This window comes from Recurvomyces mirabilis (assembly GCF_035927965.1).
Source record: "Recurvomyces mirabilis strain CCFEE 5264 chromosome Unknown scaffold_2, whole genome shotgun sequence".
In the NCBI taxonomy this organism is placed as follows: Eukaryota; Fungi; Ascomycota; class Dothideomycetes; order Mycosphaerellales; family Teratosphaeriaceae; genus Recurvomyces; species Recurvomyces mirabilis.
This window is the reverse complement of record NW_027041936.1, coordinates 969,322-993,347: the sequence shown is the minus strand read 5'-3', so window position 1 is coordinate 993,347 and position 24,026 is coordinate 969,322. Positions and strand designations below refer to the sequence as shown.

Below are 24,026 nucleotides of genomic sequence, written 5' to 3'. Positions count from 1 at the left end.
AGTTCCCTGAGCCCAAATACCGGCCTGACCAGCCGATGGCGAGGCACATTGTTTCTCTAGTCCTTTCGCTGGACGCTATTCGAGGTGTGCTACATTGCTTGCGTTGACCTACATACACCTCGAACATCGATTGTATAGAGACGACTGGGGATTATCGCCTCGCCGCAGTTGCAGATTAGCCGATCTTGCACAGCCCTAGCCTCGTTGCAATACTCGGCACATATCTATCTTGAGGCATTCCGTTCCTCGCGAGTCGATTGTCACACTCATGACATACTGTTCATTCTGATATTGCGTGAAACAGCAGGGGACGACTCGAGATGCGCCTGCTTAACACCACAACCCTCGAGTTCATCGAGACGCATGATCCGCCACCTTACGCCATATTGTCACATCGATGGGGTGGTGAAGAAGTCACATAAAAAGAGTTTCAGCTCGCTCAACGACCATGCAACATGCTATCCCCATGGCAGGCGTCGCAAGTGTCAGGAATCAGGCAGCGTGCTGGCTATATCAAAATCTTACACTTCTGCGACTTTGCTCGAAGTCACCCGTGTGCGGCCTCAAGACGAGGACTTCACCACGTATCAATGGTGCTGGATCGACACCTGCTGTATAGACAAACGCAGTAGCGCTGAGCTGTCCGAGGCTATCAACTCTATGTGGAAGTGGTACCGCCAAGCTGCGTGTTGCTACGTCTATCTTGCAGATGTACCCAATTTGAGCCAACATGTTCTGATCAGCAATACCTTAATCGCGAGCCCCTGGTTCAAGCGTTGCTGGACTCTTCAAGAGTTTCTGGCACCCGAAAGGATTGTCTTCCTCACAGATGATTGGAATCCATACATCAATATTGACAAAGGCAGGGGCGGTTTCCATTGTGAATGGATAGCATCCAAAGATCCCGGACACCGAGCATGGCACAACCTTGAGCGTCATAACGCCGTCCACGGCATCGCGGCTGCAACCAGCATCCCAATGGAATGCTTCACACGCATCGATGGCCACCGCATATTCTCTGTAGCGCAAAGACTCAGCTGGGCAGCCGACAGAAGCGCCACAAGAGAGGAAGATGTAGCATACAGTCTGCTCGGTCTTTTCGATATCAACATGCCTCTCTTGTATGGCGAAGGTCAGAAAACTTTCGTGCGCCTTCAGCATGAGATAATCCGTAGCTCTCCAGATGAGACCATCTTCGCTTGGAGGACACCTGCCCCTCCTCACCAAGTAGGTCATGACATGTACTACGATGATCTGATCTGCTGCTCCGCGACAAGCCTGCTAGCGCCTCATCTATGACTCTTCGCCTTGAGCGGACGCCTTCAGGCCAATGGTAGGCGCGATGTCCTACTCAACATCACAAATCGTGACTGCCTCCTCGTCGGGGGGCTTGTGTATCCCTTCTGTGAGCTTTCTGTGCCAGCGGGATTGAAGCCGAGGTGGTATTATGCGGTGAATCTGTACTGTCGAGATGTGGACGATCATGGAAAGGGTTATGATTGCGGTATTGTCCTGGCTGGACGCGGACTCAGCGATGAAGGTCCTCAGAGAGCTAGAGAGATTTTCACTCGAGGGCGAACGTGCGATCTTCGCTATGATCTGGCCAGGATAGCGGGCGCAAGGTTCTTTAATGTGAGGCCAGAGGCCATGCATCTCTTTCTGCCTGTAAACCTGCCAGAAGCAGAGAAGTGACTGTCATGGCAGTGACTTCTCTGGGGCTTGGTGAGGCCAGCACAAACAAACGCCTTGCCCAAAGTCGAAAACTTACATCCACGACATGTTCTCCATAGATCCGATGGTGCCAGGCGGGCGTGTGACCGACCACCCTCAAGCTCTTATTGGTACGATGATGGAATTCCGCAACGCAAGCTCAACGGTCCGCTATTATCTGGTCGAAATCATCCGTACGTGCCTCCCCGGTCGATCCGATGCACTTTGAAAGAGCGTTCGTCGTCATTAAGTCTGGTCTGTCTCATTATGGTCTTCTTGGTCATGAGCCGCTCCCTACGCGTATCACGCCATATCGCTAGCTGCTCTAGAATATCTCCACCAGAGAAAGCAAGGAAGATGGAGGCGCCAAGAACACCAGCGGTCACACACAAGGCGACTATCCAGAACAGACTCTGCTTCCGAGTCGTATTCCTGATGTCGGCAAAATTCATGCCGAAGAAGCTCGAAACGAAGTTTAGCGGCAGAAATATTATGGTCACGATCGTGAAGACCAAGATAGCTTTGCCGTGATCCTCGAGTCTGATGTTGACCAATTGTATGGTACGAGTGACCAAGCGATCTGTATTGTCCCGTAAGTCTTGTAAGTCTATCAGTTCTCTGTGAAGGTTGTCAAGCATCTGTGATAGTGGATCGATAAGCTGAGAAGTCGATAGCTGACGATACGTTGCACGGCGGCGCGGTGCTGGTAGTCCGCCAAGTTCAACATGCGAAGTCTGGGATGCTGAGACTGGTCGTCCAGATGTTGGAGAAGGCGCCTGTGCCAGACCATAATCGCCAACCTCTTTCTGGCCAAGACTCGTGCGGAGGCTCTCTATCATGTCTACCTGCTGTTGCGTTATCTGAATAACGATGTTCATTTCTTCCTGGGCGGCCATCAGATCCATTACAAGTTTTGTACTTGGTGAACGATGCAGCCGATATTGTAGATGCGTCAAATAGCCAGCATATCTGTCTGTCAAGCAGAGGACCATGTCTGGCCAGAAGTTGCGATGTAGCATGCCTACAGCGCCATTCAAGCAAGCACTAGCGTGATCCATCGCAGTGTACTCTTGGTTGTGAGCCATGCCAGCAGAATAGTATGCATTCCGTATGCTTCGAAATGATATGTCAGAGATGCGGGAAGTCAACTGCAGGGGTGGCCAGCGAGACTTCCAAGTCTGGTTGCTGGAGAAGGTCACCAAGTGTTCGGCATCGATCGCAAGTATCCAAAGCTCGTCAACGTTCAGAGCAGTAGGATAGTGGCCATACCACTGACGTACTTTCAGGTCCAGCTCGCGATCGGTAGCCCAAGGTTTGTGCTTTGCACAGACCTGTAGGACCTCTCGATCGCCGGTATCTTCTAAACGATAGAAATGTTGCAGGATAGATCGTAAAAGATGAGCTGTAGACTTCGAAGAATGGAAGCCATCTCGTCTATCGACTTGAAAGCGCAATGGCGGTGGACTTCCCAGTACAGTCCAATCGCAGAATGGTATTGACATCAACATCGGATACTGCTCTGCTGCAACTCTACCAGGATTCTGTCGCAGACATTGGAAGAAGGGCGAAAAGTATTTGCCATGCTTCGAAAAACGAGTTTGCTGTTGCGTAACATGGGCGAGCATGCGCAGACATTCGGAGACCACGGCATCGTTGTCTGACAAAGCGTAGAGGAAGCCGTGAAGATATTCCGGGAATTTGGAGGAGCAGTGTATCCAGCGACACTTTGCCGAGTTCTGGTCGTCATACTCTGTACGTTGATGCTTCTGCAGTCTCAGGTAACGGAGCCAGCCATAATCTGATTCCAAGTCCACGAAGCGCTGCTTCTCGATTGCGTTCGTGGCGGCATTTGTAGCTCTAATATAGCTAGCTGATGGTACATATGCTGCAGTGGATGGTATCAAAGTGGGAGTCGACCTCTCGATGACTTCCAGTAATGGCTCTCTGTCATGGCGGAAGCGTTCCAGTCTTATGTCATTCACTAGAATCTGGGCGGGTGTGAGAGGTTTCTTGCGCCATTCGGAATCGGCATCGTAATTGAACGCCGGCGTGTCCTTTTCTGGTGGTTCACGATGAGATGGTGGCATCGAAGCCTGCTGACGTCGTGAGTCCGCCTGCCAGCTAAATATGCTACTGGCTCATGTCTTCTTCGCAACGGTCAACATCACTACATCTCATGGCCATTTGCTGTCTTGCATGAAATGACATCGTTTTTTGTCAATAAAAGTAGGAGAGGGAGAGACGAAATGAAGGTCTGCAGGAACATTCATAATACGGAACGGCACATCCGGCCCCACTAGGCTCGAGCCCAAGATCAAGAAATAGCTCACTCCAAGGCAGGCACGCAAAGCAGTACATGCTTCGTTGTATCACGTTCGTCACACGTTGTGATATTCGCAGGAGCTCTTGACTGTACGGCCACGTTCAGAATGACGTCTCCAGAGCGATCACGAAAGGTGCCCTTGGAGAAGCTCGATGGTCTTGAGCTACCAGCGGCGGCAGATATGCATGTTCATTTGCGAGATGGTGCCATGACAGAACTGGTCACGTAAGTCATTACAAGAGAGCCTGCACCGAGACACGCCTAACATATCGACAGACCAACCATTCGCAAAGGTGGCGTCAATACAGTCTTCGTCATGCCCAATCTGGTGCCACCCATCACAACAGTTCGGCACTGTCTAGACTACAAGTCTCGTCTAGAGGCCATCGAGCCCAACGTAACCTTCCTGATGTCACTCTATCTCCACCCCAACATATCTCCGGAAACAGTGATCGAAGCAAAGCAAGCTGGAATCGCAGGCATCAAGTCATATCCTCATGGTGTGACAACCCACAGCGACCACGGCGTGATGTCCTACGAAGCATTCTACCCCGTCTTCGAGGAAATGGAACGACAAGACATGGTTCTGAACTTACACGGCGAGCTACCACCAAGTGCAGGCGAAGATATCACAGTTCTGAATGCTGAAGAGGCTTTCCTACCAACACTTCTAGATCTGCACAAACGATTCCCCAAGCTAAGAATTATCCTCGAGCACTGTACCAGCGAAGCAGCACTCAAAGTAGTCAAGTCATGCGGACCAAACGTGGCGGCCACACTCACAGCGCACCACCTCTTCCTCATCGTGGACGACTGGGCAGGTGATCCTCATTGCTTCTGCAAGCCCGTCGCGAAAACACCTGCAGATCGGCGAGCGCTACTCAAGACAGTCGTAAGTGGCGATCCCAAGTTTTTCTTCGGCACAGACTCAGCACCACACCCAGCCGAAACAAAACGAGCAGATCGCGTTGCTGCGGGAGTTTTCACGCAACCACACGCCGTGGGCTACGTGATCGATGCATTGGAGCAGGCTGTGCTGAACGGCGTTCTCAAGGCTGAGGATGTCACGAAGAAGAAGCTCGAGGGCTTCTTAAGCAAGTTCGGTCGGGACTTCTACAAGGTCAATGATGAGAGGCAGGAGACTATTGTGCTTCACAAACCGTGCGGGCCAGTGGAAGATGTGCTCAAAAGTGATGATGGCGCACTAGAAGTAGTGCCTTTCAGAAGAGCGAAGATGACGTGGGATCTGAAGTTCAAGTGAAGTTGATGAAGTACTGCCTGATGAGGACAGCGCGGTAGACATGCTCGGGAAGCAGTGACGACGGACCGATCTACTTAGCAAGGAAGCTCTGGAAAGCCTTGTTATCAATCGAGACATTGCCCACAGCCCTCAGCTTCCTCCTTCCCTCTTTTTGCTTCTCCAGCAACTTCCTGCGCCGACTGACATCGGCAGCATGCAGCTTCGATGTGACATCTTTCCGGAAGGCCTTGAGAGTCTCTCGGGCAACTACACGCTTGCCACAAACAGCTTGAATCACGACTTCAAACATTTGCCTGTCAACATGCTCCTTGAACTTCGAGACCCACTCCTTGCCAAGCCGTTCGGCCTGCGAGATATGTACAACGCGCGCGACGGCGTCGACAGGCACTTTGTTGACGTGAAGCTGGAGTTTGGCAATGCTGGACTGCTTGTAACCTGCTTCTTCGTAGTCGAGACTGGCATAGCCTTTGGTGGATGACTTCAGCTTGCCGAAGAAGTCGTCGACTAACCTTTCGAGTGGTAGCGAATACTTCAAGATGACCTGCGTGGCTGTGAAAAAGCTCAGACTCTCCTGCTCGCCACGATTGGCTTCGCAGAGCTCAATGACTTTGCCGAGATACTCCTCTGGCAGGGTGATGGTCGCTGTGATGTATGGCTCTTGCAGTGATATGATGCGTCCATGATACTGTTGCGAGTGCGGGTCCGGGAAGTCGTTCGGGTTGCTCACAATTTCTTCTCGACCATCCTTCCACACGATCTTGAAAGGAACGGATGGTGGCGTGATAATGATGCTTGCACCGTGCTCCTGGCGAAGGCGATCCTCAAAGACAGAGCAGTGCAGTGTGCCGAGGAAGCCCAATCGCCATCCAGCACCAAGAGCATCCGAGGACTCTTTGACGATCGTAATGCTTCGGTCATTGAGCGTGACCTGATTGATGCTATCCTCAAGATGCGCATAGTCGCTCTGATCTGTCGGGAAAGCTGCGACGAAAACCATGCTCTGTGGTTCTTCGAACCCTGGTAATGGCACAACCTTGTCTTGATTGCCCACAACTGTGTATGTATCGCCGAGCTTTGCCTCCTTGATGCGTTTCATGCCCGGATTGAAGTAGATGTAGCCCACTTGTCCTGCTCGGAGACACGTTTGTGCCGTCTCTAATGGATACATGATCCCTACTTCGCCTACGATGTATTGACTACCTGTAGCATATGACACGATGCGATCCCCAGGCCTAATCGTGCCTTCAAAGATACGCACAAGCAGGATTACGCCTTTGTAATTGTCGTACCAGCTGTCCACCAGAAGAAGTCTGAGTGGCGCAGTATCGTTTCCTATCGGAGCTGGTATTTGCTCAACGATGTTCGGTAACAGCTTTGCCACGTTCAGTCCGGTCTTCGCCGAAACCATCACGGCATTGGTTGCGTCAACTTCCAGTATATCGCGAAGCTGTTCCAGTGTACGCTTCGTGTCTGCAGAAGGCAAGTCCACCTTGTTCAGCACAGGCACAAGGGACAGGTCCTGTGCGAAGGCGAGGTAGAAGTTTGAGACCGTCTGCGCTTGTACACCCTGCGACGCATCTACCAGCAGCAATGCTCCACCACAGCTAGCATAACTCCGACTGACTTCTGCACGGAAGTCCACGTGTCCAGGTGTGTCAACCAGATGCAGCAGATAATCCTCGCCATTGTACTTGTACAGCATGCTGCATGTCTGTGCCTTCACCGTGATACCTCGCTCCCTCTCCACATCCAGCTTGTCCAAGATCTGTTGCTTGCCTCCAGGTGGTATCGTGCCTGTTAGCTCGAGCAAGCGGTCGCTGAGCGTGGACTTGCCATGGTCGACGTGAGCAACAATACAGAAGTTGCGGAAGCGTTCAATAGGAATATCGGCGATGCGACGTTCGAGATCAGACTTGACCCTCACAGGGCTTGCCTTCCAGGAGGCGGAAGTGGTAAAGGTGCGCGAGAAGCCATGGCGGGCAAGGGCTTCCCATGAAGTGGTATGGAGTGGCGACAGGTTCACGCCCTGACAGATCGCATTATGTATCGTTCGGTAACATCGTTGCATTGATGATTGCAATGCGAAGCATATTCATGCTCCTCCTGGGCACATACAACACTCGATGCGGCTCAAAAGTTCAATGGTCGAGATGAATGCCAAGACTTCGCTTTCCATGCGCATAGCCCCTGGCAACCGCGATCAACAACGTTGACTTTCGCCACAGCATTGCAGGATATCAAGACACAGATTACGAGAAGCAGAGTACACAGCATATTCTGGTAGAAGAAACAGACCTCGCCACAGTGACCAATTCAACGGCCATCAATATGCCGTCTGCAACGCCATCAACAACCTCAAGCGACAAGTCAAAACTGCACAAGCTCGCTCTCAAAGGCTCATCGAAGACGGTTGTAGAGTTCTTCGACTTCGCATGTAACACGATATTGTTCCAACGAGGAGTATATCCTCCCGAGGACTTCACGACGTACGGTACCATCCCAAACATAAGACATGAGGCGAAGTAAGCTGACAACACATACAGCGTCAAGAAGTATGGCCTGAACATGATGACCTCTTGCGACGACCAAGTCAAGGCATATATCAAAAAGATCATGAGCCAGCTCAGCAAATGGATGCAGAAGTCGAAGATCTCTAAACTTGTGATTGTGATCACGAGTAAGGAGACTGGCGAGCATGTAGAACGATGGCAGTTCGATGTTCGTAATACTGATCAGTCAAACGCTTATCGGATCTTGCTGATTGGCAATAGGTCAACATCTTCCAAGACCCATCAAAAGCAAAACGAACAACCTCATCAGGAGATAAGGAGAACACATCACCCGAAAACCAACAATCACAATCAGCATCCGTTACATCAGACAAAACAGACGAGGACGTCCAGAAAGACATTCAAGCCCTATTTCGCCAAATCACTGCCTCGGTGACTTTTCTGCCCATGCTAGATGGCAACTGCACATTCAATGTCCTGGTCTATGCAGATGCCGACAGCGAAGTCCCTCTCGAATGGGGTGACAGTGATGCAAAGGAGGTCAAGAATGCGGAGAAGGTGATGCTGAGGAGCTTTTCGACGAACAATCATCGTATTGATACGGTGGTTAGTTATAGGTATGTTGTTCTAGACTGCAGACTCTCTGTACGTGGACTTGTTCCACCATGACTAACTTGCCACAGGCTAGCAGAGTAGCTGAATGCTGAATGATTTTCGTATCAATCCTGGGAGAGGTATCGGCGTGGAATCATGCATTGTGCTTGGGAAAGGATTATCAAGCCACGGAGAAGTCTATTCTCCCGATGTAGCATTGCTTGCTCTCACGTACCATGGGCGGCCTGGCAGGAAGCAAGCATACCAAGAGCCTTTCTTCCGTCTGGGCCTGGACCACTCAGACCAGTCTCTCCGTATTGGGGAACTATAACGGATGAATATCAGTTACCACATTGGGCAAGCCATGCTTCGACTACACTGCGTGTGATCTCGCGGTGAGCAGCATTCCTTCAGTAATGCTGCTTGGTGTCGAGGAGCCCGGTGGCATCCTCACCAGTCACTCTGTGGGACTGGCTCTCTTGCGTACATCTTTAGAAATGACCCAAGAGGGCTCCAACTGTAATACATAGCTCAAGCTGTTTCGCTCCTGACTCGCAGCGTACCGCCATCCTTTAGGTACACGGCCTCGGCGTCGTGGGAGACAGGAAGCGCTCGGCTGCCAAGAACACGCTACAGTAAATGCTCCATATCATTGTTGTCGATCAATCACAGATACAGCTATTGCCAAAGCCTAGGTCGATAATGCAGTTTGGAAGCTTCCGAAGAGACATCTGCTGGTTCGAGTGAGACAAGCTAGACACGGAACGGCGTTTCCCACTGCAAAACACATGGCTTGTGGAACGGCGGAGGGGTCGTCCTGCATACTGCACAACGTGCGTTTGTGACAGATGCGGTCGAGCGGGCCTCCCAAGCTGTCTCCCACGTTTTCACTTCAACGCCCGCGCAGATGGGATTAAGTGAAGATGTAGAATTCAACGCTCCCAATTACGCTTGATAGCCAGCTCAGATCTCTGTTGAATTGTAATAGCTTTGAGCTGATGTGGAGGAACCCATGTGAAGGAGAAATCTGGATATCGTTGGGACTGTGTAAAGCTGGACCGCTGCACGACTTCCTGGCAAACCCGTGCGATATATGAAATTTTCTATATTTGTGCTGCATGAAACTTATCTGTCCCAATAATACTGTTGCCTGTTTGCTTGCCGTGGCCTTGGCAGATCTGCGAAGATCTTATGCCGCAGCGGCATACGGCGTCAGCCATAACGGCGAACGTCATTTAGCGTTTCGGACTCTGCAAATCAATCTATAATTGATCGTTGATGTGGAAAGTGAAAAGTGCTGTATGTCAAACCTTCTTTATGCCATCGTTTTGCATCCAGGATGATTTGACCAACCGGTAATGATTGCGCGCGAGTATCGCCAACTGGTACACGGCTGGCATGCGGATGCCTTGAAGCTTGCCACCCGCTATCCTGCAGGCCGATAGTCCAGTTCCACTGTTCTACATTACACCACCGCTTGCTAAGGCGCGATAACACAGCAATAGAACATGACTAGCAGCCCGTCAAACCACTCTATCGGTCTACTACCGTGGCGATACTTCTCTACCGTTCGTTGAGATAGGATCTAGCGCCACTCCACTTTCCGTTTTCTGCTGCGCATCCACTGTCTCGTCCGCGGACCTGCGTCAAGCCTACCAGTCGCTCTCATGGCATGCTGCGACCTCCACAGTATTAAGATGAGCACCGAGCGTGTTTAGGCTCACCGACATGCAACAATGGTCAGCGGCGTTGAGACAGAATCGTGTACACCCGCTAGAGTGCCACGCCAGGATGAGTACTTCACGACATGACAGTGGCCAAGCAACTTATACCTACGCCCAGACCTCCTGGATCTGCAGATCTCAACGCTCGGAGACGGCACTGCCAGCGCATGGCAGGAGCGCGTGTGGTTGTACAGGATAACAACTCACGGCTTACAGGCATGGGTTCACATACATCTCAGCCACAGCGAATATGCAGGCTCGGGATCTGGATCGCTATCGCTGGAGCTTGATTGCTTAGATAGCTGCTTGAAGTCATATGAGTACAGCCTTCATGCATGCACAATCTGATTACCGAGGTCGTCTGAAATGAGTTCACTTTAGAAACCTTCGTCGCCTTTGTCTCTGTCTCTGACAGGGACTAGCATGATTCACATGCAGGACTGGAAGAGCCCGACGGAAAGTCAAGCGGGTCTGCAAGGAACGCAGAGCTTAATGAAGGAACTCTTCTGCATTAGGAACTACCCTGCCGTTCTGCTCTATCTCACTCCAGCCAAGCTCATGCTAACGGCTCGACCATTGCGGTAATATCACAAATTTTGACGCAGTTTCGGCGGCTTACCCTGGTAGGCAGCAAAGGCTTGACCTTTGCCGCTGACGCTATTCGTTCGGAGCCTGTACAGAACTGTGGCGCCCGGGTCTTCTTTGGGTGTTAGAAAGACTGGCACTTCCGCCTGGAGCGTAGGTGGTGAGCTCACTAGCAGGGTAGACAGGAAACGATTGTGCTCGATCGGGTCGTGGTAGCCACTGAGGTGGGATATAATGGTATACCTAGGTAGGCGACGCATGTCCGTTGGCCTTCGATTGTTACACCTTCGCTTGCTGGATACTGGATATCGGTAGACCTTTGTGTCTACACACTTTCGTTACGAGCGTCAGCATACAGGCATTGCTTGTTGCGGCTTCATTCATTCGCTTTAACACATACACATCGAGGACAAACCACACACATCTTTAGCCATGGGTATCCTATCATACATGAGGCCCGTCAAGGGCAAGAAAGACGGCAAGAAAGAAGAGCCTGCTGCTGAGCTCTCCGAGAAGCGACCAGTTGTGCCCTTTTCTCCTCGCGCTTCCGCCCCGTTCGGGTCACCAGGCTTTGGCACACCAGCTTCACAGACACCCGGCAGTGGCACACCATGGGGCTCGAGACCAGCCTCGCTGTACCCAGCTGGCGAGAGCGGCAGCTCCACGGACTTCAACGACCTCAAGTGCGATGTCATGGTCAACTGGCTGTACCAACAACAGATGGAGAAGCTCTGGACCGCCGGGGGACACGATGAAGGTGTCATGCTGAAGAAGAATCGTGGCGCATACACATGCTGTCCGGCTGATATTGTTGAGGAGCAATATGGCTTCTTCCAAGCAGTACAGACGCTCAACGTGAGAGTATGTCATCCCCCCATGGTCGTTTGGGTCGAACAATGACTGACATTGTCTAGTGTGCAATGACCGTCAACACCCGAGTAATCAAACTCTTCCTCCACAACAACGACAAGCCTTTTGTGCCGCTCAAGCACGGCCTCCGCCTGCAAGTGCTACCAGATATGTCCTACCTACCTCGCTGCCAGAAGCATCAGTTCGCAGCTTTCATCGCCGATCGTGGTATCTTGGTGGTATGGGACGATGAGCCGAAGCATCTGCTCGACCGTGCGAACAAGATCGAGAACTCGCTCATGGAGATGATTTGGGACAACGGCTCCGACGGAGCAGACGAAAAGAAGTCCGAGAACGAGGTCAATGTGGTCGAGGTGGGCGGTTCCGAGGACGACGTCGAGCTCGGCACTGTCGAAAAGCCACGACCGATTGTCCTCTTCATGCCGATCCAGTCCATGTTTGTCCTTGCTCTAACCGTCCTCGCCATTGGCTCTGGATGGAGACTCATCGCCCTTGAGACGTTTGTCGACCACAACTACATCCGCATGGCTTTCATTTTCGCTGTTCCGGCACAGATCTGGCTCGCTCTATTCTTCTTTCAGGCGCTCGTCGGAAACGTCTCACAGTTGGTTGGTCCGATTTCGCAGATGAACAAGAATACGAAGTTCTACTCTGGACTGAAGCCTAAGCGCTTGCGCCGTGATGTCGCCGCTCTACCTCATGTGACCATTCAGATGCCCGTTTACAAAGAAGGTCTCCAGGGTGTCATCGAGCCCACTGTTCGCTCACTCAAGGCCGCCATCTCTACATACGAATTGCAAGGTGGTACCGCCAACATCTTCGTCAACGACGATGGTATGCAACTCGTATCCGAAGAGGAGGCGCGCGAGCGTCAAGACTTCTACGATGAGAATAACATCGGCTGGGTCGCACGTCCCAAGCACAATCCAAAACCCTCCGAAGGTGAAGAAGTCTTCCTTCGGCGCGGAAAGTTCAAGAAGGCCTCGAATATGAACTACGCTATGTGGGTCAGCAACCGTATCGAAGACCGTCTCAACAACATACAACGCCACGATACCTGGTCTCAAGAAGACGAAGCCGAAGCGTACCGACAAGCACTCTCTGCTGTGGTGGAAGAAGACCAAGGCCGCACCTGGGCTGACGGTAATGTTCGCATCGGCGACTACATTCTGCTCATCGACTCCGATACCCGTGTCCCGACCGACTGTTTCCTCGACGCCGTCTCCGAGATGGAGCAATCGCCTCAAGTCGCCATCATCCAGTACTCCTCCGGCGTCATGAACGTGACAGACTCTTTCTTCGAGCGCGGCATCACCTTCTTCACCAACCTTATCTACACTTCTATCCGCTACGCCATCGCTAACGGTGATGTTGCACCTTTCGTCGGTCACAACGCAGTCCTGCGCTGGGCAGCCATGCAAGAGATTGCCTACGACTGCACGGAAGGCGACGATCGCGAAAAGTACTGGTCCGAGGCTACCGTGTCTGAGGACTTCGATATGGCATTGCGCTTACAAACAGTCGGCTATCTAGTCCGCCTTGGTGCCTACCAAGGCGACGGCTTCAAAGAAGGTGTCTCACTTACGGTCTACGACGAACTCGCGCGCTGGGAGAAATACGCCTACGGCTGCAACGAACTCGTCTTCCACCCGCTCCGCTACTGGCCCACACGCGGCCCCTTTACGAAACTCTTCCGCAACTTCATCGGTTCCCGCATGCCATTGCCTTCCAAGATCACTATTATGGCGTACATCGGGACCTACTACGCCATCGGCTCCGCCTGGATCCTGACACTAGCCAACTACTTTCTCACAGGTTGGTTCAACGGACACCTAGATAAATACTACCTCGACAGTTTCAAAGTCTACTTCGCCATTATTATCGTCTTCAGCGCTCTTGGTAATCTCGCCCTAGCCGTCCTCCGCTACCGGATAGGCGAGAAGGGACTATTCTCTTCAATACTCGAAAACTTCAGCTGGATCCCGCTCCTCTCCCTTTTCCTGGGTGGTATCAGTCTCCACGTCTCCCAGGCGTTGCTGTCGCATATGTTCGGCATTGATATGAGCTGGGGCGCCACGAGCAAAGAGGCGGAGAACACGACGTTCTTTGAGGAGGTGCCGAAGATTATCAAGAAGTTCAAGTTTACTTTCATCTTCTGCATTGCGAGTGCGGCTATGATGATTGTGCTTGCGCAGTTTGTGCCGCAGCTGTGGAGGATCAACACTTTCATTTCGATTTACCCATTCTCGACGATCATTTTTGGGCATTTCTTCTTGCCTATTGCGTTGAACCCTGGATTGATGAGATTCACATGGTAAGAGGCAGGCAGGAGATAGGCTGGCATTTGATGCTTGAGGGCTTTGGCTGGAGTTTTCGACTGCTATGGGATGTATATAGAGGCATGATCACGATCGTTTTGCATTACAGGATAGAGGTGGATGTCATGACTAGATGGTACATACAGTGCTGGCACATACAATGAGAGGATAGATCAACATACCCTAATTTCAAGACCAGTACTGTGCTCAACTCACTTCGCCTTTTCATCCGTGCCTCGGCCTCGCCTTTTCCTCATGATACCACCAGCCCATGATCTGTCATGCATTTGTAGCAGTCCCGGCATCTTCCTCGAGCTTCCTCATCCAATGTCTCACTCGGCTGAAGTATAAGATGCACTTCGATAGTGCAAAGAGCTACCAGTCCCTTTTCATGCTCTTGTTATTGCCGCGATCTCTACACGCCCGCCTATCGGTGCTGTACCAGTCTCGACGTTTAATCGGTTTGTACACACTGTCATGACCTGACGTCTAAGATCTTCGTATCCTGGCGGTCGGTGGCTTGCGTAGAGGAAAAGCTTGCATGCGGATGGCGTAATGAGGCTCTGTTGGAGGCTCGCTCCGCTTGACCTTTTCACGTCCCACTCGCCATCACAGGTAGGCTTTTGTGACGAAATATCCGCTCGAATGATACTTCGGGGGCATGTATCTATCGCCAGTCATTCTCATGATGTACCCGTGAGCTGACGCCGGCTAAATTCATCAGAGGTAGGAGTGCCGCGAATGGAAGAATTGCAAGCCAAGCACCGCAAGGAGCAGAAGGACTTGCAGAGCCGGATCACGCAGAAGAAGAAACAGGCTAGTAAGAAGACACGCAAAGGTGTCAACGATGAATGTGAGAAGCTTGAAGCCGAGCTGAAGGAGAGACAAGCGGAAGAAATAGCTGTTCTGAATGGCGAAGTAGATGAGAAACATGTCGAGCCACCGAGTGAGGATCTCGAGGCCTTGACGATTGACGAGGCAGAGATCAACGGCGAGACCAAGGAGCAGGATGATGGAGAAGGGCATGCTTCTGGACCGGACCCCGTGAGCGAAGGTACCCAATCCCAGCAAGGCAAGAAGCCCAATCGAGCCAAAGCCCGCCTCGCCCGTCGTGCAGCAGAGCAGGAGGAACTGGTCTGCCAAGCAGCAGCCGAAGCCCAAAACCTCCCGGATCTGAAGACTCAGGAGCGAGATCGCATGCTAGCCGCCACTAAGGAGAAAGGGTTGAAGGAGAAGGAGGTCAGAGCTGATGGGCATTGTCTGTACTCTGCTATCGCGGACCAATTGACAGAGGCGGACGTGTCGCTGTCTCTGGGCGCCGTAGGAACGAATGATGTACCAGCGTACAAGGTGGTGCGAGCAGTAGCTGCAAACTACATCTCCCAGCACCCAGACGACTTCGCCCCGTTTCTCGAGGAGCCACTCGAAGAATACGTACACAAGATCCGCAACACAGCTGAGTGGGGAGGCCAATTGGAGCTCCTGGCGCTGGCGAAATCTTACAGCGTTGATATCAAGGTCCTACAGGACTTTGGCCGGGTGGAGAAGATCGAGGGCAGTGACTCCAATAACGACGACGACGACGAGAAGACGATTTGGTTGGCGTACTACAAACATGGTTTTGGGCTGGGAGAACATTATAATAGTCTGCGAAAAGCTGGAGCGGGATGAAAGGGGTTCCGGCACGACTTGAAGATACCAATTCAGACCAAGCAGACGATACCGCGGACACGACGATATGCTTGCCGGGAATGTTCAGCATAAACCAGGAGACGAGCTGGTCGCATGAAGAGCCCTAGTACCACCTCCGCACGCATGAGAGTTCGCGGGTCTAGGAATCCGTGAGATGCAAATCGCCTACTCGTCGTAGAACTTGTTGCTTGATAGACTTGAGACAAAGTGCTTACTCCAATCATGGCCAAGAAAGATGAGACGAGCGCATTCGAAGGCAAGCGACATGGTCATTGCAGATATGCGAGATGCGGAGGGAGAGAAGCATGCTACAATTCTATATTGTGAAGTAGGAACGGTAGCACGGTCAACACACTAGGATACTTCGCAGAGTAGACACTACCAATGCTCATGTCTTGCACCGCCCGGGTCCTCGCACCATCATCCCACAAGGCACAGACGCCTTGACCACCCGTCCTTTCTCCGGTCCGCATGAGTATCGTGGGTAGTTGTCGTTATGGTATCTGTAAAGTAAGTGTTGGAAACGCCAATGCCCGTGAATTCAGTAAGTCCATGCGCCAATGTGTGCCCTTCCGCCAGCCTCTCGCGCTCACGCACACCATCGAAGAACGCTCCGCTCGGTAGGCTTCTGTGTCGATTGCCAGTGAAGCAAGCAGCCTCATCCCTCTCTCTCGTCGAGGCATCCCGCAAGTCTTCTCACGTCTCCCGACGGCCCCTCATGCTCGCTCAACCCATCCACTCGAGTACCTGCTGCGCGTACGGACTGGCCAAGAACGCCACCATACCACCTGCGCCCGCACCAGCGACGGCAGCATACTTGCTCACCATCTTTGCCACATTCAACGCGCCGGTAACTCTCGCTTTCTTGGCCGGGCGAGGCTTTGGCCGGGTGAGGCTCACTGGGTGGATACTCGCTCTAGCAGGCTGCGCCTCCTGGATGATAGCTTGTTCAGCATGCGCGCGCTCGAGCATCACCTCCAGAACTTGGAGGCCGTCAATGGAGTCCTGGACTTCGATCTCATGATCGTCATCAGAGTCGATGTCGGACGTCTCCTCTGCCTTGCGCTTGCGACCTGCAGTGGCCTTGCAAGAAACAGCAGGAGCTGGAACCTGCAGACCGAGGTCAAACGTAGCCTCATCCATGACGGGAGCCTGTGGCATCACAAAGTTCGAGCGCTCCTCCTCTGCACGTTGGGTGATGTCAGGTATGGATATCTTCTTGCGGGGACTGCGAGGCGTAAAGCTGGAATTGTCGAGACGCTCCGGCTCTGGGTTTGATGTCCAGTTCCCGTAGGGGAATGAAGGGCTGGTGAAAGAGGGATGGATAAACTCTGATGGTGCTGCCGAGGGTCCGCTGGACTCCTTCACTGATTCAGGGAATGCCCAGTCGAAGCTGGATGGTCGAACAGACTGGCCGGAAAAGCTGAAGTCTTGAGGTGCTGGCGGCGCAGTGTAAAACGGCTGCGAATTGTTGATTTGGTTGACTTGATTGTTTGATAGCAAGACCGCTGGCTGGACATCCCATCGACTGCTGCCATGGATGTCAGTTGTCGAGTTCCGCGGCAAGCTGTGAGAAAGAAGGCTGTCATACGTGTAGCTGGAGGGTGCGCGAGGCTGAGACGCAGTAGCCGGGTTTGGAAGGTGAACGCCGCGGACGGGGTCGAAGGCGGACTGAGAGTGCGACTGCGGAAAGCTGTGAAGGTTCGGTCCGTCCTGTCCAAGAGAGTGAGCGTTCAGTGTGGTGGCGGGGCGAGCTGCAGGAGGACTCACGAAGAGAGTCTCCTTCACAACACTCGCGTCGGTCGCGTTCTGCGATAGAGGCGTGTGTGTTGGCGGGTGGTAGTGGAGTCCCATGTCCTCCTCATGATCTTCATCGAGGCCGTTATTCATTTCTGAAGCGACATCAGACTCCTGCTCACGATCAGAGAAGTCCTCCTCTTCGCTCATATACACAATGTCCGCCTCCTCGTCGTAGTCAGGATCGTCGATATGCTCGACTTCACCTTCGTCGCTGTCGTAGGTATCTTTGACCGCAAGCATGACGGGCTCTCCCAGCTCGATCGACCCACCACGACCCGTGCCTCTGCTAGAGGCAGACGGCTGGACCCCGACTGCTTCGATGTTATTATCAGCCAATGTGATATCGCCATCCTCCTCATCATCGTCGAGATAGATGACTTCGGCTGGCCTGTCGAGCTCAATGGGCTTCTCCTGAGAGCCGAGCGTCATCTTAGGCTGCTCTGGCGTTGTGTTGGCAGATGCCTCCACCTCTTCGTCGAAACTGACCACAGACTCGGCGTCGCTGGCTGGATCAGATTCGTCTTCCGACTCTGACGGGACCTGGAAGCCTTTCGAGAGGAGGGGGTGTGAAGAGTGAACAAGATTACTGATACTGCCGGCACGTCTGTAATGAAGGGTAACGGCATTGTGAGTTTCTGTGAAAAGCTAGTCAGCAGAAGGACAAATCGTATGGATGTGTTTGGAGTGGTTACCATCGCCACGTGACACACGGTCACCCAGCTTAATCTCGTCGCCATCGCGAAGAGCGCACGGACGGTGTGCATCGAGGCGGGTGTCATTGACATATGTGCCATGCGTAGAGTCGCTGTCAGTGATTGTAATTTGTTGGTTGAGTGGCCGGTGGGGATGTGCACGGAGCTCGGCGTGAGAGCGTGAGACGACGGGGCGTGGGAAGAGAGCATTGGCTGGTGAAGCACCAAGGTTCCTGCCGCCTGTGTTCGATGCACGGCCGATGACCATGGCCGCTCCTGGCTGAAGGCTGATCGTACGGCGGTCGCTGGGATCATCAGATGGGGTCAAGATGACGAGGATCGCTGTTCCGATATCAGCAACGGCACTGTGAGTAGATAAGCGGGTTATCGTACGTTGATTGCGGCTTGACACGCTTGGAGCGGTGGCAGTCGGAGTGACGGTAGCCATGGTGCTGTTCATTGGTCGTGAGAAGGCCGATGCCCACATCGATTCCATGCGGTACGGTGTAGTTGCTTGCGAGGAAGCAAGTGATGAGTTCGGTGGGTGAGGTGGCTATCTATAGTAGTATGTGTCTGACTCGAGGCAAGGTCAGGCAAGGCCAGGCAAGGCAGCAGAGCAGCTAGCTTCGAAGCTCGAGGCCAAGTGAACGAGTTGGGAAGGTGCGGTCAAGTCTGGATGGACCGAAGCAGTAGGCACGAAAGACTGTTTCCTTGCTGAGCAGGATTGCGGCGAGAGTGTACCTACGTACTTCACTAATAGTGAATAATGGGTGTAGTGGACAGCAAGAGTGAGATGCTTTTGGTTGACGATCAAGCTGGATGGGAGTGGACGAGTGGTACAGCAAGGCTATCGGAGTGCGGGGCAGCGTAAGCATGTGACACGGTGCTTGTGCTTCCAAGCTGGTGAATAATAATAATAATGGTCGGGCGTGCTGCACCATTCCGCCTTTGATTCTTCGCTCTCCTGTGTGATCTCTGTCTACTGTATGAGAAAGACTATTGGGAACTACTGCAAGCGTTGATCTTTGATCTTTCTAAATGAAGTTGACGTGTCGCATGTCGGGGGAAACACTCTAGGCAGCGATCGCCGAGGGCAGGGATGAGCTCCCCGCGTTACAGAAGCATGAGATATCGATAAGAATGAGCGGATGAGCGGATGACTCAGCCGAAATTCATGCATGCGACTAGCACAATTAATTGCCTTTGCTCTCGAGTCAGCGAGTCAGAGCAGCATCTCAATGTCGCAGACCCTGCAAGAAATGCTGGACTTTCGATAACACGCAAGGATACTGCCCGCGAAATATGGCAGAAACAATGACCACCACGCTCGTGGACGACTTCCCCGACATCACACCCAAAGAGCAAGTCCTCTCCCTCACCCCCAAACGCATCTCCGCCCTCCAGTTCGGCATTGCTTCTCCCGCCGACATAGTCGCCCAATCCGTCGTCACCGTCAACGATCGCAACCTCTACGATAACAATGTGGCGAGAGAAGCCGGCAAACCCCGCACGATCACCAGATATGGCCCACTGGATGAGAAGCTGGGCACGAGTTCCAAGTCCGGGACCTGCGAAACATGCGGTATGGGGTTGAAGGAGTGCAATGGCCATTTCGGACAGATCAAGCTCGCTCTGCCTGCCTTCCACTACGGATATCTGAAGAAGATCATCGAGTGCCTGCACTGTGTGTGTAAGAACTGTAGTCGGATCTTGCTTGCTGAAAAGGATAGGCGAGCGGCACTGAAGCAGTTGCGGAAACCTGGTCTGGACAGTCTGCGGAAGTCTGCGCTCATCCGCAAGATCAGCACCGATTGTCGCAAGAACAAGGTCTGTCCTTCCTGTGGTGGACTGAATGGTCCTGTCAAGAAGGTCCCGGCCAATCCTACCAAGATCTTCCACAACAAATTTGCGGTGTATACGAGCAGTAATGCCAAGAGCAAGAAGAAACCTCCTGAGATGCAGGAGTTCGAGGAGAGTTTCAAGGAGGCGAGGAAGAGTCAGGATGTGGAGAGGAATATGCGGAGGGTGGCGGACGATTTGAATCCACTGAAAGTCCTGAACATCTTCAAGAAAGTGCCGGATGTGGATGTTGAGCTGATGGGCATGGAGCCGTGCAACGGTGGTCGACCCGAGTATATGCTGTGGACACATGTTCCGGCACCACCAGTTGCGATTCGACCATCTGTTGCACAAGAAGCCACGAGTACCGAAGACGACATCACGAACAAGCTCGCCGATATCGTACAAATGAGCAACCTTCTCAAGACAGCATTGACGAAGGGTGCCTCTATAACAAAAGTTATGGAGATTTGGGAGTTCTTACAGGTCCAGGTTGCCATGTATATCGATGGCAATCTGCCTGGCCTTGGTAAAGAGAGCAACTGGGGCAAGATGATGCGCGGATTCTGTCAACGTTTGAAGGGCAAGCAAGGTCGCTTCCGTGGCAACTTGAGTGGCAAGCGTGTCGACTTTTCTGGTCGTACGGTCATCAGTCCGGATCCTAATCTCAGCATCAATGAGGTGGCGGTACCCGTCCGTGTGGCGCTGACCATGACATATCCGGAGAGAGTCACGAGACACAACATGGAAAAGCTGAAAGCATGCATTCTTAACGGCACACTCAAGCATCCAGGCGCAAATCATGTCATCAAAGCCCACGATGGCCGCAAGATCATGCTCAAGGTTATCGAGATGAAAGGTGATTTGACGAAGATCACTGACAAGCTTGTTTATGGCGATATCGTGGAACGTCATCTTGAAGACGGCGACATCGTGCTGTTCAATCGGCAACCTTCGCTCCACAAACTCTCCATCCTCTCCCATCGAGCCAAAATCCGGCCTTGGCGAACCTTCAGACTGAACGAGTGTGTTTGCAACCCCTACAACGCCGATTTCGACGGCGACGAGATGAACCTTCACGTCCCGCAGACAGAAGAAGCACGAACAGAAGCCACGGAGCTCATGGGCGTGCAACACAATCTCGCCACGCCTAAGAATGGCACACCCATCATCGCCGCCATTCAAGACTTCATCACAGGCGCATACCTCATCTCGCAAAAGGACCTCTTCTTCAACCGTCGCCAATTCTGCCAAGTCATCTCGTTCATGTTCGATGGCATGGAAGTGCGCGATCCTCTCACGAATGAGCAGCATGATATCGAGATCCCACCTCCGGCTATCTACAAGCCTCAGCAGCTTTGGACAGGCAAGCAAGTCTGGTCAGTCCTCATGAAGCCGCACTCGGATTACCCCGTCCTGGTCAACCTTGATGCCAAGTGCAAGCAATTCGCTGCTCCACCTCCAGGCACAGCGCCAGATATGCTGCCCAATGACTCGTATGTTGTGGTGCGCAATAGCGTGGTGATGTGCGGAACCATGGACAAAGCAGTCATCGGTGATGGCAAGAAGGACTCGATTTTCTATGTCATCATGCGCGATTTCGGTCCCGAGTACGCCGTCGCAGCCATGAATCGCCTGGCGAAGCTCTCCGCTCGCTGGCTAACAGAACAGGGCTTCTCAATCGGCATCTCCGACGTCTATCCCAGCGGCAAACTCCGCGAGGAGAAGGAGAAGCTCGTCACAGCCGCCTACGACAAATGCGTGAAATTGATCAAGCTGTTCAACGAAGGCAATCTCCAGCGCGATCCGGGGTGTGATGAAGAGCAGACGATGGAGAACCAGATCTCTGGTATCCTGAGTAAAGTCCGTCAGCAGTGCGGTGATGTCTGTTTCTCCGAGCTGAGTCGGTATAATGCTCCCCTGACCATGGCCAAGTGCGGTAGTAAAGGCAGTAACATCAATGTCTCCCAAATGGTTGCGGCGGTCGGACAGCAGATTATTGGAGGTAAACGGGTGGTCGATGGGTTCCAGGACAGGACACTCCCGCATTTCAGCAAGGCTTCTCGCGACCCGCCAGCGAAGGGGTTCGTGGTGAATTCTTTCTTCTCTGGCCTCAATCCTACGGAGTTCATCTTCCATGCCATGTCTGGCCGTGAAGGCTTGGTTGATACGGCTGTCAAGACGGCAGAGACGGGGTATATGTCTCGGCGCTTGATGAAGAGTCTGGAGGATTTGTCGGCGAGGTATGACCTTACGGTCAGGAATGGGAGTGAGGGGGTGGTGCAGATGAGGTTTGGCGATGATGGGTTGGATCCGGTGGATATGGAGGGGAGTGCGAAGCCGGTGAATTTCGAGAGGACGTGGATGTTTGCGATCACTACTACGTGGAGGAATGAGGAGAAGGGGCTTAGTGGGGAGGAGGTGGAGGGGATTGTTGAGGAGACGTTGGGGGTGGAGAGGAAGAAGATAAAGCGGTTTGCTGATGATGGAAGGGAGCTTGCTTATGGTGATCAGACGGATGAAGGTGTGGATCAGCTGGAAAGCGTGCGGAACTTCCTCGAGACAGTCCAAGTGTTCATCCGCGGCAAGATGGACGGGATACTGGAAAGTCAGCGACGGCATGCCGCCACTACCCTGGACGGCAAACCTGGTATCTTCAAATTGTCACCCACCGCCCTCCACTCTTTCCTCAAACTCTGCCTGCTCAAGTTCGAGAAGTCGAAAGTCGAGGCTGGACATGCCGTAGGTGCTGTCGGCGCCCAATCGATCGGTGAACCTGGCACACAAATGACGCTCAAGACTTTCCATTTTGCTGGTGTGGCTGGCATGAGTATCACGCAAGGTGTGCCGCGAATCAAGGAGATCATCAATGCGAGTAAAGTCATCTCCACTCCTGTCATCACCTGCGCGCTGGACAGTAAGTACGAGGAGATTGCGGGCAAGTTCGCGAAGGCTGTTATACAAAAGACTTACCTTGAGGATGTGGTGAATTATGTCGAGGATGTTTGGGGGGTGGAGGGTGGATATCTCAATGTCAAGGTTGATTGGCAGACTGTCAAGGCGTTGGGGCTGAAGATGGATGTTTGGGGGATTCGGGAGGCGATTGAGAGGCATAAGGGTTTTAAGGCGTTGAGTGTGAGTACGCGGGTGGTGGGGACACAGCATATTCGTGTTTACTGTGAGCCGAATGGGAAAGGGTTGGATGGGAGGGCTAAGGGTCGTGGGGGTGGGAGTGCGGGAGCGAAGGGCAAGATGATGCGGATGGAGGGTGATGAGGAGGGGATGGGTGACGAGTTGTTCATGACTCTTCAACAACTCAAGCGCAAGCTACCGAAAGTCGTCATCAAAGGCTATCCAGACGCCCACCGAGCTATCCTGAAGAAAGACGATAAACCTGACGCCTCGGGCCGCGAACCCATCGCCGTCTTCGTCGAGGGCTACGGGCTGAAACTCTGTATGACGACCGAGGGCGTAGATGGCTACCACACCACCTCCAATTCCGTCATGGAAGTCCGCGCCGTCCTGGGCATCGAAGCGGCCCGATCCACCATCATCGCCGAAATCAGCGCAGTCATGGGCGGAATGGATATCGATCCCAGGCACATGCAACTTCTAGCCGATATCATGACGTACAAAGGTGACGTCCTGGGTATCACCCGCTTCGGTATGGCTAAGATGAGGGATTCGGTGCTGCAACTTGCTTCTTTTGAGAAGACGCCGGATCATTTGTTTGAGGCGGCGATTATGCGGAAGAAGGATTTGGTGGAGGGGGTTAGTGAGTGTATTATTTTGGGGCAGGGGATGAAGTTGGGGACCGGGGGGTTGAGTGTTGTGCGGCCTTTGGGGTTGGATGGGGGAAAGGGTGTTAGTGTTGGTGGAGGGAGTGGGAGTCGGTTGAGGAGGTTTAAGGGGGCGCTTGGGGGTGTGAGTGCGGGGAGGAGGAAGTGGTTGGAGGAGAGTCGGGGGAGGGTGGTTGCTGTTTGAACAAGTAGCTATTCTACCGCGGGCGTTCGGCATATTTGACGTACGGGACGGGGAGGAAGGTAGAGCTCCGCAGGTTTAGCTGGAACTAGCTTCATTGCTAAGCGCTACTATGGCTTTACAAGTG

General features: G+C 52.8%; 8 protein-coding genes across 8 annotated transcripts; 5 read left to right on the top strand and 3 right to left on the bottom strand.

Annotated features, from left to right (window-relative positions):
* Positions 1–1,898: 1,898 nt before the first annotated feature.
* On the bottom strand, positions 1,899–3,797 carry LTS14_001135 (uncharacterized protein; the record flags this gene model as incomplete). The annotated part of the gene is made up of 1 exon (XM_064833844.1): positions 1,899–3,797. The coding sequence occupies one exon, from the start codon at positions 3,795–3,797 to the stop codon at positions 1,899–1,901; it is 1,899 nt and encodes a 632-aa protein (XP_064698805.1).
* A 342-nt stretch (positions 3,798–4,139) lies between these two features.
* Positions 4,140–5,294, top strand: URA4 (dihydroorotase; the record flags this gene model as incomplete). Its single annotated transcript, XM_064833843.1, has 2 exons — positions 4,140–4,258; positions 4,310–5,294. The coding sequence occupies 2 exons, from the start codon at positions 4,140–4,142 to the stop codon at positions 5,292–5,294; spliced, it is 1,104 nt and encodes a 367-aa protein (XP_064698804.1).
* Positions 5,295–5,364: 70 nt separating this feature from the next.
* On the bottom strand, positions 5,365–7,362 carry GUF1 (Translation factor guf1 mitochondrial; the record flags this gene model as incomplete). The annotated part of the gene is made up of 2 exons (XM_064833842.1): positions 5,365–6,861; positions 6,919–7,362. The coding sequence occupies 2 exons, from the start codon at positions 7,360–7,362 to the stop codon at positions 5,365–5,367; spliced, it is 1,941 nt and encodes a 646-aa protein (XP_064698803.1).
* Positions 7,363–7,622: 260 nt separating this feature from the next.
* MAD2 (Mitotic spindle checkpoint component mad2) lies at positions 7,623–8,500 on the top strand (the record flags this gene model as incomplete). Its single annotated transcript, XM_064833841.1, has 4 exons — positions 7,623–7,816; positions 7,838–8,012; positions 8,066–8,421; positions 8,488–8,500. The coding sequence occupies 4 exons, from the start codon at positions 7,623–7,625 to the stop codon at positions 8,498–8,500; spliced, it is 738 nt and encodes a 245-aa protein (XP_064698802.1).
* Positions 8,501–11,139: 2,639 nt separating this feature from the next.
* LTS14_001131 (uncharacterized protein) lies at positions 11,140–13,895 on the top strand (the record flags this gene model as incomplete). The annotated part of the gene is made up of 2 exons (XM_064833840.1): positions 11,140–11,568; positions 11,622–13,895. 2 exons carry the CDS (start codon positions 11,140–11,142, stop codon positions 13,893–13,895), a joined length of 2,703 nt encoding a protein of 900 aa, XP_064698801.1.
* Positions 13,896–14,636: 741 nt separating this feature from the next.
* On the top strand, positions 14,637–15,566 carry OTU2 (OTU protein; the record flags this gene model as incomplete). Its single annotated transcript, XM_064833839.1, has 1 exon — positions 14,637–15,566. The coding sequence occupies one exon, from the start codon at positions 14,637–14,639 to the stop codon at positions 15,564–15,566; it is 930 nt and encodes a 309-aa protein (XP_064698800.1).
* Positions 15,567–16,313: 747 nt separating this feature from the next.
* LTS14_001129 (uncharacterized protein) lies at positions 16,314–18,527 on the bottom strand (the record flags this gene model as incomplete). Its single annotated transcript, XM_064833838.1, has 2 exons — positions 16,314–18,022; positions 18,080–18,527. 2 exons carry the CDS (start codon positions 18,525–18,527, stop codon positions 16,314–16,316), a joined length of 2,157 nt encoding a protein of 718 aa, XP_064698799.1.
* An 866-nt stretch (positions 18,528–19,393) lies between these two features.
* Positions 19,394–23,902, top strand: RPO31 (DNA-directed RNA polymerase III subunit C1 (rpo31); the record flags this gene model as incomplete). Its single annotated transcript, XM_064833837.1, has 1 exon — positions 19,394–23,902. The coding sequence occupies one exon, from the start codon at positions 19,394–19,396 to the stop codon at positions 23,900–23,902; it is 4,509 nt and encodes a 1,502-aa protein (XP_064698798.1).
* Positions 23,903–24,026: the final 124 nt, after the last annotated feature.